This window comes from Felis catus, chromosome B1 (assembly GCF_018350175.1).
Source record: "Felis catus isolate Fca126 chromosome B1, F.catus_Fca126_mat1.0, whole genome shotgun sequence".
Lineage (NCBI taxonomy): Eukaryota > Metazoa > Chordata > Mammalia > Carnivora > Felidae > Felis > Felis catus.
Window position 1 is genome coordinate 50,057,986 of NC_058371.1, and position 17,118 is coordinate 50,075,103.

Below are 17,118 nucleotides of genomic sequence, written 5' to 3' on the forward strand. Positions count from 1 at the left end.
TTTTTATCCATTCATCCATGGATGGACCTTTGGTCTCTTTCCATACTTTGGCTATTGTCGATAGTGCTGCTATAAACATTGGGGTGCATGTGTCCCTTCGAAACAGCACACCTGTATCCCTTGGATAAATATCTAGTAGTGCAGTTGCTGGTTTGTAGGGTAGTTCTATTTTTAGTTTTTGAAGAAACCTCCATACTGTTTTCCAGAGTGGCAGTACCAGCTTGCATTCCCATACTGTTTCTTTTACTTTTTAAAAATGTGGCTACTAGAGATGTGACTCACATAATATATCTTAGATAGTGTTGCTCTATACCTTTCCTTCCAAGTACTTCCTCTGGGCTCTGAAGAATCCCTTTTCTTAGATAGCCAATTCCCTGCACCCCTCACTTCACAGAATACCTCTTCTGTTTCCTTGACCTGATTAATACCTGACTTTTCTCTGAGGACAGTGCTTCCCCTTTACCCTGTTCCTATATTTCTTCCTGGGACAGTGATTTAGTCTGCTCATTTCCCCAGATATGTACTTTGGAGCAGGGAAGGTACAGAGAATCATTTTTATTGCTTACCAATGACACTTCCAGACAATTCTCAGCTCTCATATAAAATCTCATTTGAGTCTCATTTGAGCATCTGTCTTGTTGCTTCCACCTAGGAACCTCCTAGTTATTTCTTCCTCGTCATCAAAGACATTGGCACGTGGCCCATCATCCTGATCTCCACTCCATGCCCTCTCTCATCCTGGGCAACTTGCACAGTCTTTTTCCCATAAATGTTGAAGTGTCTTAGAGTTCTGGCTTCTGTATCTAGTGCTCTTCTCACTTTGTGTTTTCCCTAGACATTCTCTCATATCTCAAGGCCTTGTGGATTAACATCTACAGGCTGGTGATTTCTGTGTCTATATTCCAGCCTTGGCTGTTGCCTGAATTCTGTACTCCTATACCTAATGATGTTTTCAGGACATCCCCTATATGTCCCTCTTCAAACTTCAAACTGACATCCCAAGTTTCTCCAATCTTTTGTCCCTCATGTATTTCTTTTTTTTTTTCTTTTTTTTTTTTTTTAATTTTTTTTTTTTCTACGTTTATTTATTTTTGGGACAGAGAGAGACAGAGCATGAACGGGGGAGGGGCAGAGAGAGAGGGAGACACAGAATCAGAAACAGGCTCCAGGCTCTGAGCCATCAGCCCAGAAGAGCCTGACGCGGGGCTCGAACTCACGGACCGCGAGATCGTGACCTGGCTGAAGTCGGACGCTTAACCGACTGCGCCACCCAGGCGCCCCCTCATGTATTTCATATTACCTGTGGTGGCATCTTGTGACCCACCTCAAACAGAACCTTGAAAGCCATCTTACTAGGGACATTTTGAACTAGACTAAGAAATCATTAAACTTTCAGATTTTTTTTTCTTTTTAAAACTTAATGTGTGAAGCTGATCTGCTTGTTCCATCTTGAATCTCACCCTTGTGCTTATTTTCCAAACATGGGTGGGCTTTGGTTGGATAGGAGTTGCAAGTAGGATTAGAAACTATCGGCTGAGAAACCATACTTAACTGGAGTCATTTATTTTCCTACTGGTCACCTGAGAAAGAGCCACCAATTTTAGCATTGCTACTCATACCTTAAGAATTTACTTGCCTTCTGAAAAGTCTGCCTGTTCTCAAATTCTGATTGCTCTTTAAAAGTTACAATAGCCATATCCCTTCACTTTTAAGTAATAAATAATTTACTTAATAAACCTCAGGGTGTTTTTTTTTTTTTCTATTTGAAAATCTAGAGCAAAGGTTATAGAGTAGCAGCCCTCAAGCCTTCTGTGGCTAACAGAAATGTTTATTTAGTCCCCTAATGCCATCCCATGCACTGCCAGGTTTTAAACACCAGAGAAGTTTACACAAACATCTGGACTTCGGTGAACATGAAGATCAGGTCATTTGTGGGTGTTCTTCCTGCCTGGCACCAATTGCCTGAAGCTGTGTAGTCACTGTCCCCTGCTGATGGGCTTGTATGCACTTATTTGCCCCACGTCTCTTTATTTTTCTTACACCAGTTTCTTTAAAGTGTCACTTATTTATTTACCTTACTTGTTTGGTCCTTGAAAGCAATGAAGTTGGTCATCCCTGATTTGAGAAATCAAGTTTTCTGTTTATAAGTACCAATCAATAAAAAATTTTAAACCTGTACCTCATATATGTGTGTATTTATTTATATGCACTACTGTACTTACAGAAATTTTATAATGTTGAGATAAAGATGAAATAAAGTTTCAAAATGATATTCTTACTGAATTTTTATATTTTAGTGAAAGCAAATGATTGAATATTCTTCTTCCTCCCTCCTTTCCTCCTTCCTTCCTTCCTTCCTTCTTTCCTTTTTTTTTGTTTTAATTCCAGTTAACATACAGTGTTATATTAGTTTCAGGTGTATTATCTTTTAAAACCTTAATTTGACACTGTCTTATGGCAAGTCAGAGATCTATTTCTTTTTTTTTTTTAATGTTTATTTTTGAGGGAGAAATACTGAGCATGAGCTGGAGAGGGGCAGAGAGACAGACAGACAGACACACACACACAGAACTGGAAGCAGGCTCCAGGCTCTGAGCTGTCAGCACAGAGCCTGATGCGGAGCTTGAACCCACGATCTGTGAGATCATGACCTGAGCTGAAGTTGGCTGCTTAACCAACTGAGCCACTTGGGTACTCAGATCTATTTCTAAAGTAAGCATATATTTGATACTTGGTTTTAGTCACTGTCCATGTAAGAAATGCCACATTGCTGGGCTTATTAAGTCATGATATTCATCCACTAATTTGGTAGCATTTTGTTAAAATCCACTTAGAATTTTCATCTTCTGAAATGCCTTTTGTTTTTTTTAAGGAAACTAATGAGAAAGTGTTAGTTTTTCTTAGAGTAGGTTCTAAATCCATTGAAACTTTTCATTTAAAATATTTTTAAACAAGCTACAAGTTTTTATTTTTTTTAAATGTACAACATGAAAGCGTTTATTTATGGCATCAATCATAATCACATAATGGTGGAAATACTTCTAAACATTTGTGTTCATAATGTCTTCTCCATATTTTTATTTTTTAATTTTTTTATTTTTTCAATAGATGAAGTTTATTGTCAAATTGGTTTCCATACAACACCCAGTGCTCATCCCAAAAGGTGCCCTCCTCAATACCCATCTCCCAGCCCCCATCAACCCTCAGTTTGTTCTCAGTTCTTAAGAGTCTCTTATGCTTTGGCTCTCTTCCACTCTAACCTCTTTTTTTTTTTTTTCTTCCCCTCCCCCATGGGTTTCTGTTAAGTTTCTCAGGATCCACATAAGAGTGAAACCATATGGTATCTGTCTTTCTCTGTATGGCTTATTTCACTTAGCATCACACTCTCCAGTTCCATCCATGTTGCTACAAAGGGCCATATTTCATTCTTTCTCATTGCCACGTAGTACTCCATTGTGTATATAAACCACAATTTTTTTATCCATTCATCAGTTGATGGACATTTAGGCTCTTTCTATAATTTGGCTACTGTTGAGAGTGCTGCTATGAACATTGGGGTACAAGTGCCCCTATGCATCAGTACTCCTGTATCCCTTGGGTAAATTCCTAGCAGTGCTATTGCTGGGTCATAGGGTAGGTCTATTTTTAATTTTTTGAGGAACTTCCACACTGTTTTCCAGAGTGGCTGCACCAGTTTGCATTCCCACCAACAGTGCAAGAGGGTTCCCGTTTCTCCACATCCTCTCCAGCATCTATAGTCTCCTGATTTGTTCATTTTGGCCACTCTGACTGGCGTGAGGTGATATCTGAGTGTGGTTTTGATTTGTATTTCCCTGATGAGGAGCGATGTTGAGCATCTTTTCACGTGCCTGTTGGCCATCCGGATGTCTTCTTTAGAGAAGTGTCTGTTCATGTTTTCTGCCCATTTCTTCACTGGGTTATTTGTTTTTCGGGTGTGGAGTTTGGTGAGCTCTTTATAGATTTTGGATACTAGCCCTTTGTCCGATATGTCATTTGCGAATATCTTTTCCCATTCCGTTGGTTGCCTTTTAGTTTTGTTGGTTGTTTGCTGTGCAGAAGCTTTTTATCTTCATAAGGTCCAGTAGTTCATTTTTGCTTTTAATTCCCTTGCCTTTGGGGATGTGTCAAGTAAGAGATTGCTACGGCTGAGGTCAGAGAGGTCTTTTCCTGCTTTCTCCTCCAGGGTTTTGATGGTTTCCTGTCTCGCATTCGGGTCCTTTATCCATTTTGAGTTCATTTTTGTGAATGGTGTGAGAAAGTGGTCTAGTTTCAATCTTCTGCATGTTGCTATCCAGTTCTCCCAGCACCATTTGTTAAAGAGACTGTCTTTTTTCCATTGGATATTCTTTTCTGCTTTGTCAAAGATTAGTTGGCCATACATTTGTGGGTCTAGTTCTGGGGTTTCTATTCTATTCCATTGGTCTATGTGTCTGTTTTTGTGCCAATACCATGCTGTCTTGATGATTACAGCTTCATAGTAGAGGCTAAAGTCTGGGATTGTGATGCCTCCTGCTTTGGTCTTCTTCTTCAAAATTACTTTGGCTATTCTCTTCTCCATATTTTTAAAAGAAGGCAGTTCTTTCTTCTTGTTTTCATGTCACCTTCCCTTGTTGAGGATATGGATTATATTCTCTACCTATGTTCTCATTTGCACACTAATGGCAGCCACTGTCCATTTAAAGGGTCGACAGGCACTTGGGTGGCTCAGTCAGTTAAGCATCCCACTCTTGATTTTGGCTCAGATCAGGATCTTTTATTTTGTGAGATCAAGCCCTACTTCGGGCTCGGCATTAACATCAAAGAGCCTGCTTGGGATTCTCTGTCTCCCTGTCACTGTGCACCTCACTTGCTCTCTCTTTCTCTCTCTCTCTCAAAATAAATAACACTTAAAAAAAATAAAGAGTCAACAAATTTTAATCATCTGTCTTATAGAAAGATGATATAGAAAGAGAAAAATGTATAATTCATCTTTTAAGTTCACTTAAGTACTTTGCCGTAAGGTAACCAGCAAACCACTATGTGGTACAAAAATTTTATTATCATTATTTCACTACATAGATTCTAACTATTTAAGGTAATAAAATATATAAATCCGTTTTACTGGGCACCTTACCTATTCATTCATCATTAGCACATTGCAACACATCATAATTAATTATTGCCTTGTTTTATAGCATTTGTCCTTTTCTGTGGTATAAGTATTCTTGCTGCGACTGATTTCAAGCTATGGACATGAGTCACTGAACTTGAAGTTAGGAAGGGATGGGCAGTTCTGCACCATTATATACTATTTTCACCATCCAGATATGGTAGATATAAACAACCTGAAGATAACAGTAAAATGTAATAAATAATAGTAAGCTAATTAAGTGATGTGCTTTAGGTATTTATTGGTTTTAATATAACTTATTTAATTTTAAGTTTATGTGATTATATTTTTAGTAATGGCTATTTTTCATAACACGCTCACAGAATTCCTAAACAGTCTCACAAAATTCTTGGTTAGCAATTGATATTCATTAGCAGGTGTGAGCCAGCTTTCGCACACCATTTTCTGGGCCTTTCAGGACAATTTTCAGAATGTAGACTTTGGGGCGCCTGGGTAGTTCATTCGGTTAAGCATCTGACTTCAGCTCGGGTCATGATCTTGTGGTTCTTGGGTTTGAGCCCCGTGTCAGGCTCTGTGCTGACAGCTCGGAGCCTGGAGCCTGCTTCAGAATCTGTGTCTCCCTCTCTCTCTGCCCTTCTCCTGCTCTCACTCTGTCACTCTCTCTCTCAAAAATAAAATAAAACATTAAAAAAAAAAGAAAGAAAGTAGGCTTTTACTCTGAGTGAAATGAAAAGCTGTTGAAGGGTTTTGGACTGGCATGTTTGGACTTGTGTTTGAACATGATCACCCTGCTGTGCATGGAACGGACTGTAGGGAAGAAAATATGACAGCAGGGAAACTGTTTAGGGGACAGTATGAATAATCCAGGCAAGAGATGATGGTGGCTTGGAGCAGGGAGTAGCCTATGGCAATGGTTGAGAAATAATCAGATTCTAGAATGCATATGTAGAGGAACTGAGGGATTGGATGTTTTATGGCTCAATAACCAGGCTTTCCCCCTCACTTATCCCTTATTGTCGTTGTCACAGAATGTTCAACTGAACCACTGTCTGACCTAATTTGAAAAAATCTTTATATTGTTGTAAAATGAACTTTTGATCCTCAAAGGGGGGTGATAATGGCGATTTGGACGGGAAAATTATTTATTATTGCAGAAGATCTGCCTTGTAGGATGTTTAGCATCCTTGGCCGCAACCCCCTAAATAAATGCCAGTAGCGATTCCACTAATGATTTTCACACCCAGCCCTCCCACCCCCATTACACTTCCTAACAGCTCCTAGATCCATGTATGTTTTTGCTGAAAGCCAAAGAACTGTGGCCTCTAACAGAGTATGTGATTCTTTTTCTACCCCTGACAGTATTATGCCTACCTGTATTCTTACGTGATGCCCCAGGCCATCCGAGATATGGTGGATGAATATATCAACTGTGAGGACATTGCCATGAACTTCCTTGTCTCCCACATCACTCGGAAACCCCCCATCAAGGTGAGGGTGCCAATACTTCTGGAACTGGGGGTGCATGTGTACTTCAGTCACTTATTTTGTGGTAGTGCAATAGGTAATGAACCGTACCTCAGAGTCCTCATCTGCAGTTGTTGCAGAGTTAAGTGAGTTGTTCATACAGGGGCTCTCTGCCGCTAAGGCGTAAATGGACAGAACCCGGAGGGTTTGGAACTTGGATGGGGAAAATGTTACATCTTTAATTTTCACTAATCTCTAACTGGAGTTAGCATTTCCATAAGTTATCAAACATGCTACAGTTCCTAAGAGTATTTACAGTAACTGATTTGTCACCAATAGAACTGACAGATATTTTCATATCACATTACATTTGTTGCTGCATCTTGAAGTATTATTTATGTTCACCATTGCTTTGAAAGTATGGTAGTTACTAACTTTTCCATAGATCCATGGCATAAAAAATGTAAGGTTTCTGTGTTAACATACGTAAAGCTCTAAGAATAGTGCCTGGCACATAAGTAGTGCTATGAAAGGCATTTACTCAAAAAACAAATCATCAGTACCTTCTGGATTCTAGAAATTTGAATTCTGTTTTTGTCTTTGAGTTAGTGAATAGATTTGACCAGAATATAATAACTCCATACTCTGTGCACAGAGAGACTGGTTACATAACCTTTTATGTCATCATCGCAGGTTCAGACAAGTGAAAGCTCTTCTGGTAGGGATGAGGGTCGGCCTGGTAAGGACCTTGCAGCAGTTAATATTTGAGAATCTGTTTGTCAGTTCAAACTAATAGTATTTATAACTGTTCTGTCAGTATTTATGTTATGGATTCACACCTGCTGTCCTTGAGGTTAAAAATTAAAAAGCTGATTAAGATCCTGTTGTCTTTATTGTTTAAAAGGCATATTATTTAATTTTATAAAATAATAAGTTTACCTTCACGTATTAATTAATAATAATTGGGCGGATATTTCATTCCTCTTATATTTTGAAGGTAAGTTATAGACGAAGTAACCACCAGCATATGCTAATGATACTCCAGTCATATCTGTAGTGGTAGCAGAGTGGTAAACAGAGGACCCTGGGTCCATGCAACAAAGCATAAAAGGAAAGAAAGAAAAACAATCGGAGGCCTTATGCATTCATTTATGCCTAATCAAACCTTTTCCCAAGTATGGCTCAGCATTATAACTTAACTCCAGATTACTCCATAGTTTTTTTTCTATTCCTGGGCCTTCTGCTAAAGCCTCACAAGAGAAAAATAATTAGCAAAACAATGCACCAAAATTTTTTTTTAAACTGTGAATAATAATCATTACAGTTACTTATATAAAAGTATAGTATGTTTCCCAGGTGCAGTGATAGATACTAAACTAATTAAATATTAAATGAAAATCTTTGTTTTCATTTTATGTGATGTTAAACAGATAAGCACACTTCCTTATAAACGTTAAGCTAAAGAGACAGGGTTCTCAGAAATTAATGATTGGTGCAATTTTCTTTTCTTTCTTCATCCTTTCTTATGTGACCAGGGACTAAACTTCATCCAAGATGTATGCTTCTATTTATACTTCCCTAGTAGATCAGAAGACATTATCCATGAAAATTTAAAGTATCTGAGTGATTAGGTACCTAATAATATCATCAGTCACCTGAAGCACTCACAGACATGATGAATTTTTCATCCTTATTAAAGCGTGTTTGTCTACCATATTAGGCCAGTGTTTCATGAGCCAAACCATCTCTTCAGTGTAGAGAGTTAGACACAAATAATTTGCACTTGGTATACATGATCCTTACCAAGTAAAAACTTGAAAAATAAGTATTCTCTGTGAATTTTCTCAGTTCTGTGAGAATATAAGAGTTCAAGATTAGGATGACTTTCTTAAGTCAAAAGTCAATAAATTAAGAATGTCTTCAAATTCTTAAGTTAATTCCTTCAAATTCTGAGTCCAGTGATGTATAGAACCAGTTTGAGCTAAATATTTCAATTAATTTACCTAATTTTAATAGTATTAGGTATATGTGCTATTTTATGTTCTAAAATAGTAATTCTTTTTTTCCCTTTAACTACTTCAAATTTTCACTATCAAACTATATTCCCTCCCTTGTTATGATTAAGCAGGTATGACTGTTTTATACGATTAGCAGTGTTCTTTGAAAAATGTTAATATTGTAGGTGCTCCTGGGTGGCTCAGTCATTTGAGCATCCGACTCTTGATTTTGACTCAGGTCATGAACTCAGGGTCATGGGATCCAGCTTCTCGTCAGGCTCTGTGCTGTGATGCCTGCTTGAGATTCTCATTCTCCCTCCCTCCCTCTCTCTCTCTGTCTCTCAAAAATAAACAAACATTAAAAAAAAAAAAAGGATTCATCAAGAGAAGGATATTATCAAACAGCATCTATGTCCAGTATTCTACTCTGTTCTCCCTATACCTGAAAATCTTCCTCCTCATCCCAGACACCATCTAACCACAGAGAAGCCCCTAACCCTGCAAATGATGCCATTTGACACAAAAAGATATTTTATGCTGTTCTCACTAAAGCAGTGGTTTCTAATTATGTGCCCCAGCAGTAAAAATAAATTTGAGACAGCAACCCCAGTGCATTTATAAAATACCTTTCTATACATTTTGGGATATGTATTTATATATTATAAAACACTGTATTATGTACAGTCTAGAGAGGGAGACAGAATCCGAAGCAGGCTCCAGGCTCTGAGATACCAGCACAGAGGCTAACACGGGGCTTGAACTCATGAACCACGAGATCACGACCTGAACTGAAGTCAGACACTTAAACAACCCAGGTGCCCCTTTTGATGAATTCTTGACACCCATCTCCTGTTTCAGTGAGGGTGGTGGAAAAAGTGGTAACTCACTACTTCCTGTACACCACAAGGATCCTGTGAGAACTGGGAAGTGGGGGGGCCTGGTGGGCTCCTTCACAGGGACCACCTCTGTAGAAGTCCTGACCCCCTCAGACTTTTGGCTGTGTGGTGAGCAGCACCTCGGAGCACTGACCACTGCTCACCCGGTTCAACTCTAGAGACTTGTGCGCTGACAGCTATGATTGGCTATATGTGATGTTTACTTGTTAGCTAAAAATTATGGGATGAGTCATTTAAGCTTAATTTCTTCCCTCAATTTATATTAGTAATAATAATTTTTAAATTGTTAAAATATCTGTTCATAAATAAAAATTACTCAAGCCTTTTGGCATATTTTTTTTTGGTTCTCTGTGGCGGTAGCCTTTTTATTTTTATTTTTTTTTAAATATGTACTTTTTTGTAGTGTGCTTTTTAAAAAGTTCACAGTAAATTTTCTGGTTCTGGCAGTATTGTGGACTAGGTAACCTAAAAATAACATGTTTTTAGTGTTTATGTAACAGACTTTTCTTTCACTGTATAGTTGGGCTTATTATAAGACAGGAAGGGGGAACTAAAAATGAGAGTGGCAAGCATGTAAGGTGTCACTGGAGCTCCCTTGGCTGGGATGCTGTTAATTTCATCCTTCCAGAGGCTTGTGTTTTATCACTCACGTGAAAAGGAGTGAAGAACCGTTGGGCCTGTCAAAGGCAGAGAATCAGATACATCTGTACATATATGAATAAAGTGCTTATTTTATATATATATATATATATATATATATATATATATATATATATATGGAACGCTTGCTATTTACTACTGGTTGACAATATGTGAATGAAATGTTTTTAAAAAGGGAAGAATATAACAAACATGCATAGTACCCAGCAGTTTTGCCAAATATTGACATTTTGCCCTATTTGTTTCAGATTATATATTTTTCTTCCTTTTTTAAGAAAGAAACAAATGGAGTAGATCCGTGTATCACCCTGTTCATTCCTCTTCTGCTGGGTCATGGCTACATGTACCTTCGGTTATACTTGATTATGTCAAACTATCTTCAAAACAGATGTACCAATGGATATTCTCACCCACACTGTATAATAGTTGCAGTTCCTACACATCTTTATTAACATTTGGTACTGTTAAACTTTCATTTTTGCCTACTTGATAGGTATAAACTGTATCCCATTGTCTTAATTTACACTTGCCTGATTATTAGAGAGGTTGAGCATCTTTCTCCTTGTTCCTTAGTCATTCTCCCATACCACCCGCCCTGGAGGGAGGGCAGGGCGAAGAGAGGCCCGGCTCCCACAGGCAAGGGTGGGCGGGAGCAGCTCCCAGCAGGCCTGAGAGTTCAGCCAGGGAATGGTAGTGAGTCAGGGTCTTTTTTTTCTGTTGCAGGATCAGCTTTGCCTTTTTTGAACTTTATATAAATGGAGTCATACAATATCTCCTCTCCATGTCTCTCAGTCTTGCTTTCGTATTTTTTAAAGCTTTTAGTTGATATTTTCTATTTATAATAATTTTATTATACTTTTCATCACTGACCTTCTCTTCACACCCATCCATTGATTGAATTCAGTATGCTTTTCATTCCTATTTTATTTGGTTCTTTTTCACAGTCTCTAGGACTGTTTTGATAATCCCTTTTTTCTTTATCAAACCTTAAGTAATCTTGCAAAATTTCCTTGCACGTATAAACATTTATTGTCCTAGTAACCATCTGATAATCCTGCATTTTTGCAGGGTTTTGGGTTTTGTGATTTTACAGGGTTTTGGAGTCTAATTCTGTTGTTTGTTTCTGCAGATTTTCCCTCATGTGGCTCATTCCCTTTTCTTGTGTGTGACTTTTGATTGTGAAATCATATTCTTTGGGATTTTACTTATGGCATTTGTAGGAAGGAGGCCTGCATTTATGCCAGAGAGGATTTGCTTCTTCCATGCACCTGGGGTCAATACCTTGAGACCTGTTGAAGCTAAATTAGCATCTTGGGGCTTTTCAGGACACACAGGTAACATAACTCAGGTGTGTGAGGGCTAGCATGTGGTTGGTTATACATTCTCACAGGTGATGTTTCCTCTTCCACTTAGAGCTAAGACTGGGAAGAAAACAGCTTTCTGTGGAGCTGCCTCCAACCCATGCAGCCTTCCATTGGGTCCTGGTGTGTAAAAAAGTCTCCAGTAAGGTTTTGTAGCTCTTGCCTCCCCAGCCCATTAAAATCCAAAGCTCCTGGCTATCTCATTGGATTCAGACTTTTTCATTATTTTGGCCTCTGAGGATTTCACTTCTTTCCTGACATGTCATCTCCTTTCTTTCATTACGAGCTTGGCCATACATTTAAAGAGATGGTGTATATAGTTCATACTGAATTTTCAGGTACTCTGTGCTGAGGGTGTTCTTATGTCATTTGGTCTGCCACATTGCTGATCTTGAAGCTGTTAAATTATTTATTATGCTTTTCTAATTTCTTGAAATTTCATGGGCATCATCGTAACTACTGCTGTATAACCACTTTTCCATGCCTTTATAATTTTCCTAAACCTCTTTTTTTGTAAACATTTTTTTAATGTTTATTTTTGAGAGAGAGAGATAAAGTGGGAGCGGGCGAGGGGCAGAGAGAGAGGGAGACACAGAATCTGAAGCAGACTCCAGGCTCTGAGCTGTCAGCACAGAGCCTGTTGCCGGGCTCGAACTCATGTGTGCTGGGAGATCATGACCTGAGCTGAAGTCTGACTTAACTGACTGAGCCACCCAGGTGTCCCCCTAAGCCTCTTTTTAATGGATGTGTAGTATTTTATAATTATTTAAATAGTCCCCTTTTGATGGGTACTTTTCTATTATCTTGCTATTGCAAAACATTGATGAAATGAACCATCTCATACCTACGTCTTGCTGTGCAACCAAGATAAATACTAGAGGTGGAGTTACTGAGACAAGTAATACTAAACATTATAAGGCTTTTGGTATCTACAGTTCAGGTTATTTAGAAAGAGCACCCTTTTCAATGATATAGATACATATGTGACAGAAAGAGAGCCTGGGCTGTGGCTCCTGATGTGCTCTGTGGGTGAATGTGGCCACCCAGGGTCACTGTCTTCCCTGGGAAATTGGAAGCATCGGATTGGTTAAGCTGCAGGATTTCTGTTGTACTAGCACCTGCGATTCTCACTCTGTTTGCTCTTTCTTCCCTATTCCCAGGTGACCTCTCGGTGGACTTTCCGATGCCCAGGATGCCCTCAGGCCCTGTCACACGATGATTCCCACTTTCATGAGCGGCACAAATGTATCAACTTTTTTGTCAAGGTGTATGGCTATATGCCCCTGCTGTACACTCAATTCAGGGTGGACTCTGTGCTCTTCAAAACCCGCCTGCCCCACGACAAGACCAAGTGCTTCAAGTTCATCTAGGGGCATTGCAAGTTTTAGAGAGAGGATGAGCAGAGAGGGGGAGATGGCTCCTAAGGTTCCTAGACATTGAAGGACCTCAGGGACATCCGCTGGGTGGGTGGCCCACGCCCTCTGCTGGGAGAGGTAGCAGGCAGAATAGAAAGGAAATAGCCTTCTTTCTCTTAAAGTCGGCCACACTGGGCCTGGAACCCTGGTCCAAGGACACCGGGGTTCCCTATACAGGGCACTGACTGATAGCTTACACTGAGGACCATGGGGACTCCGGAGAGTCACTCACGCAGTTCATAAGCCCAGGAAGCTGGTTTGTGATTTTTAAATTCAGTAACAGCTATTATTATTATTTAAAAGGAAAAAGTTTCAGATTTGCCATTCAAGGCTTATTTATATATATGTGTGTGTATATATACATATATATGTGTGTATATATGTATATAGATGCACACACTCTCACATACATATACATATACATATATATATATATTTGGGGGGGGGAGTTTGAAATTTCTGCCTGTTTCACAAAGTGAGGGACCCATCAGGTCTTCTGATGTTCTGTATGTTGGTGGAGACGGATCCTGGCCTCATGGTATCTAGCTCATCCTTAAGGATCATCTCCACACTCCCCAGGGCATCATTGTGCAGAAACAAGAAGGCCAGGCTTGGCCCTCCTGTGGGGCCTGGACGAGATAAGCCGTGTCGGTTTGTTCCTTCCCCCATCTGTTGCCACCCGGCGATCTGGAACTCTCGTCTTCCTGTCGCTTGAGTCCGTGGGGAGGACCTGCACCTCTGGGAACAGCGGAGCTTCCCTGTGCTGGATTCAGTGGTTTCAAGGATTCATCATTAGGCCATGCTGTCCCAGAACTTGTCCCTGCACCCCCATTCTCTCCCCTGTTGGAAAGAAGAATGAGGAAGGAGTGAGACCTGAAGACAGCTCTCCCAGATGGCTCTTTTTGTTCAGCCCTCCTTTTAAAACACATGTTGTGCTTTGGCTTCAGGCTTTCCTGAAAGTTATCTCTTGTGTAAGAGAACAGAGAACTGGCAGGCACTTCCAGGTGTGATCTGCAGTGGTTTGCGGGTTGGCCTCCTCTCTCTGGCGTAGAATGAGTGAGCATCCTTTGCGGATCCCCACCCGGCTGGCCGGGAAGTCTTACAGCAAGGCGCCTGCCTTGGGATAAATACCTTGGTGAAATTCACCTTCCCCTCTGCCTTTGTCTGGACCTGTACCCTATGTTACCTGTAGTTTTTAGATCCCCAATGCCAGGTTGGTTCCAGGACCCCTTGAGGTTTGGTATGTGCCAGAACGGTAGGAAGATCTAATTTGTTAAGTTAGGCTCCAGTCCAGCCTGAGATTTCACAGGCATTTGTACTCACATTACCACTTTCACTCCAGGTTTACGTTTCTATTCCTTGGACTGAAATGGAAATAAGCTATTTTTTTTTTTTTTTTTTTTGGTGGTAGTGGCAGTAGGGGAATGGAAGAGGGTATTAGAGGCACTTGGCAGGGATTTAGCCCATGGCTTGTACCATTTTTCTGGACCCCACTTTCTTTCAGTGAAGTTGAGTATAGGTGGTTTCCCACAGCTGGACAAAAGCTCAGGTCTGTCCTGGTCATGCACATGCCTTAAGCCAGTTCCGTCTTCCCCAGACCTTGACACCCTGTGCTTCTATTTCTTGGGGGCACGTTCTCCTCTGACATGTCTGTATCAGTGGGTCTCTTCAAATATCATTTCGAAGCCAGACTCTGTCCCGTATAGATCCCATCCAGCTGGAGGGCTAGCTGGACCTAAGGGACCTCTCCTCCTTGGCAGACAAGACCAGGGCTGCGCCTGGGACTTGTGTTGTCCAGAGGTTCCCACTGGCATCCCACTGGCTCTTCCACAGAGGCAGCTACCCAGGAAATTCAATTCAGCTTCTCAGCAACCCAGCAAAGGGGTCCAGACTCCCTGCATCCTAGCTTTCTAACTACCCTTTTCTTGACTCCTGACTTTATCCTTTTTAGCGGTAGCCTTCTTCCCTCCGGGGAGCCAAAGAGTGTGGTGTTTTGAGCTATATATGTGGCTGCTATTTTTATCTTGTTTATTTTAATGTGAGGAACTCATAAACTGACTTTTAGTGGGACCTGGTGAGAAAAGAGCAGTCTGTGTTAGGACCCCCATATATTGGAGCCAGGTTTTTGGTCCCTGAATGCTCTTGGTGGATCCAGGAGTAGCTGAGTGGTCTGAGATTATGGATGACATCAAAGCATACTGCAGAAGGGCTAGGATGTCAGAGCCCCTGACAGGGCGAGCACTATTTTGACTTGAATGGAACACTAACCTGAAGGACTCCGCGAACAGCAGGCCCCGGAGGACACTGGCCATGTTCTTAAGGGACTCTCCTCAGTAGCAAGAGGTGGGGCAGTCAGACCTTTTATGTTGCTTGGTTAGGTGCTACTGGAGAGTGAGTGGCTGCTGCTTTTTGTAAGGTGGGTTAGGGGGAGGCCCAGCTCCATGCTTCACATGCCTTTGATGCTGATAGGTCACCTTGGGAAACACAGATGTCATCTCTACCATGTAACTGTGACTCGTTTGGAAGACGAAAACCGCTCACATGGGTTTCTCCAGCTGTCTGTAGGTAACACCTTGTTGCCTAGTCTTTGCACCCAGGGCCCAGGACATCCTTGTCCCCAGGTAGCCAGTTCGCTTTTCACCATGAGGGACATTCACCTAAGTGAGAGCCTCCCCAAGGTGCTCATCAGGCCGTCCTGAGCCTTTGCACTCCTGGCAGTGGTTGTCTGGTGCGGACTGCTCCTCAGGCCGGGCCGGCTCGTGGTCACTGGGGTCCTGTGTTGGCAGGTGGAGTGGTCTGTGCAGGAGCTGCCTGTGTGTGTGCCCAGGGAGCTCCCGCTTTGAAATGATATGTTGAAGGGGGAAGCTCTTTGATGTCCATGCCGTGTCCATCCGCCCCACCCTTTTTCCAGTCATGAGCACAATGGTCTTATGTTGGATTTTTGTAAAAAAAAGAAAAAAATAAATGGAGACTTTAACTCAAGCAGCCTGGAGGTCCTTTGTGATTTTCCTCTGCAGGAACGGAAGAGTGACCCAAGAGAAGGTGCCTACCTGATTCCAGGGAGCCACAGCTGGGGCCCCTGCCAGCAGAAGGCCATGGGCTGTGTGGTTTGGTCTTGGTGCAGCCTTTGCACTTGAACCTGGGTGATGCTGTAAACACACATGGATGTGGGCAGCCTCGCCTGGGTCCATTTCTGGGATTAACCATTTGATTACATTGAAAGGAATTTGGGTGTCCTTTAACTGAATTGACTGGGATAGAGGATGGCATTTGCCACATTCTACCTCCTTCCTTTTTTCATGGTAATTAAATGTGTTGTGATGCTGGGGGGCTAGTGCGTTTAAATCTCAAAGATCTGCTGAGAGTTAATAAATGCAAGGAGTCTGCTGTTTGGCATGCAGTACAGATGAATGATTACTGGGGTAACGCGCTGAGAATTTCTCAGCAGCTCTTTCTGCATTCCATTTGTCTTAATGCCAACTCATTGTTCAAGGCAGTTGAAGCACTGGCTTCAGGAAGTCTTCCCTTCCTCGACACCACTGCTTGCCCCTGCCCCATCTCCTGTTTCGGCAGCTTGACCTGCCCGTCACCGCACCGCACACCTGATGGCTTCCAGCTCTGCAACCCATGCCACATTGGAAGTCTCTTGAGAACTGAGCACATCCTGAGTGCTGAATAGCTTTTTGATAATAATGATTTGACAAATCCAAAGAGGGTCACCTAGGAATCCTAGCTGGCAACAAGCTGAATAGTAACCAGTATCCTAGCGTTTTTGGACTAGAGCTAAGGTGGTGTTATCAGATACTGAAAGGAAGCCTGGCACGTAAAGGCTGACAAGTTTTTATTCTTTAAATCTTCATTGACAAAGGAAGACGAGAGAGCATGCCAAGAAGAGTTAAAAGACACAGAATGGGTTCCAGAAAAGACCATTAAAGTAAGGTGGGCAAGCCTGGTTTGTTACTTAATTTCACCTGTTTCTTCACTGACTGACTGACATATGTATGTATGTATGCTTGTTTTCAAGTTTTTCAAGTTTTTATTTAAATTACAGTTAGTTAACTCTTAATTCAGCCAGTTTTCTCTTTCTCAATTTGTCTTCATATTTTGTGAAATTACAATCCTCATATTGCAGGGTTGTCCTGTTAGGATTTATTTAAACTACTTGTCTCAATATTTCATTATGAAAAATAAACT

The 17,118-nt window shown here is 41.1% G+C and overlaps 1 protein-coding gene across 4 annotated transcripts in view; it reads left to right on the forward strand.

Moving 5' to 3' along the window:
• The window catches only part of EXTL3 (exostosin like glycosyltransferase 3), a 132,952-nt gene extending 117,046 nt beyond the window's left edge, over positions 1 to 15,906 (forward strand). For all 4 annotated transcript variants that reach the window (XM_019828622.3, XM_019828623.3, XM_045055617.1 and 1 more), the window contains 2 exons: positions 6,491 to 6,619; positions 12,670 to 15,906. In XM_019828622.3, coding sequence (XP_019684181.1) covers positions 6,491 to 6,619; positions 12,670 to 12,879 — 339 coding nt within the window. In that variant the 3' untranslated portion in view covers positions 12,880 to 15,906. The remainder of the gene's footprint in view (positions 1 to 6,490; positions 6,620 to 12,669) is intronic.
• The last annotated feature ends 1,212 nt before the right edge of the window (positions 15,907 to 17,118 follow it).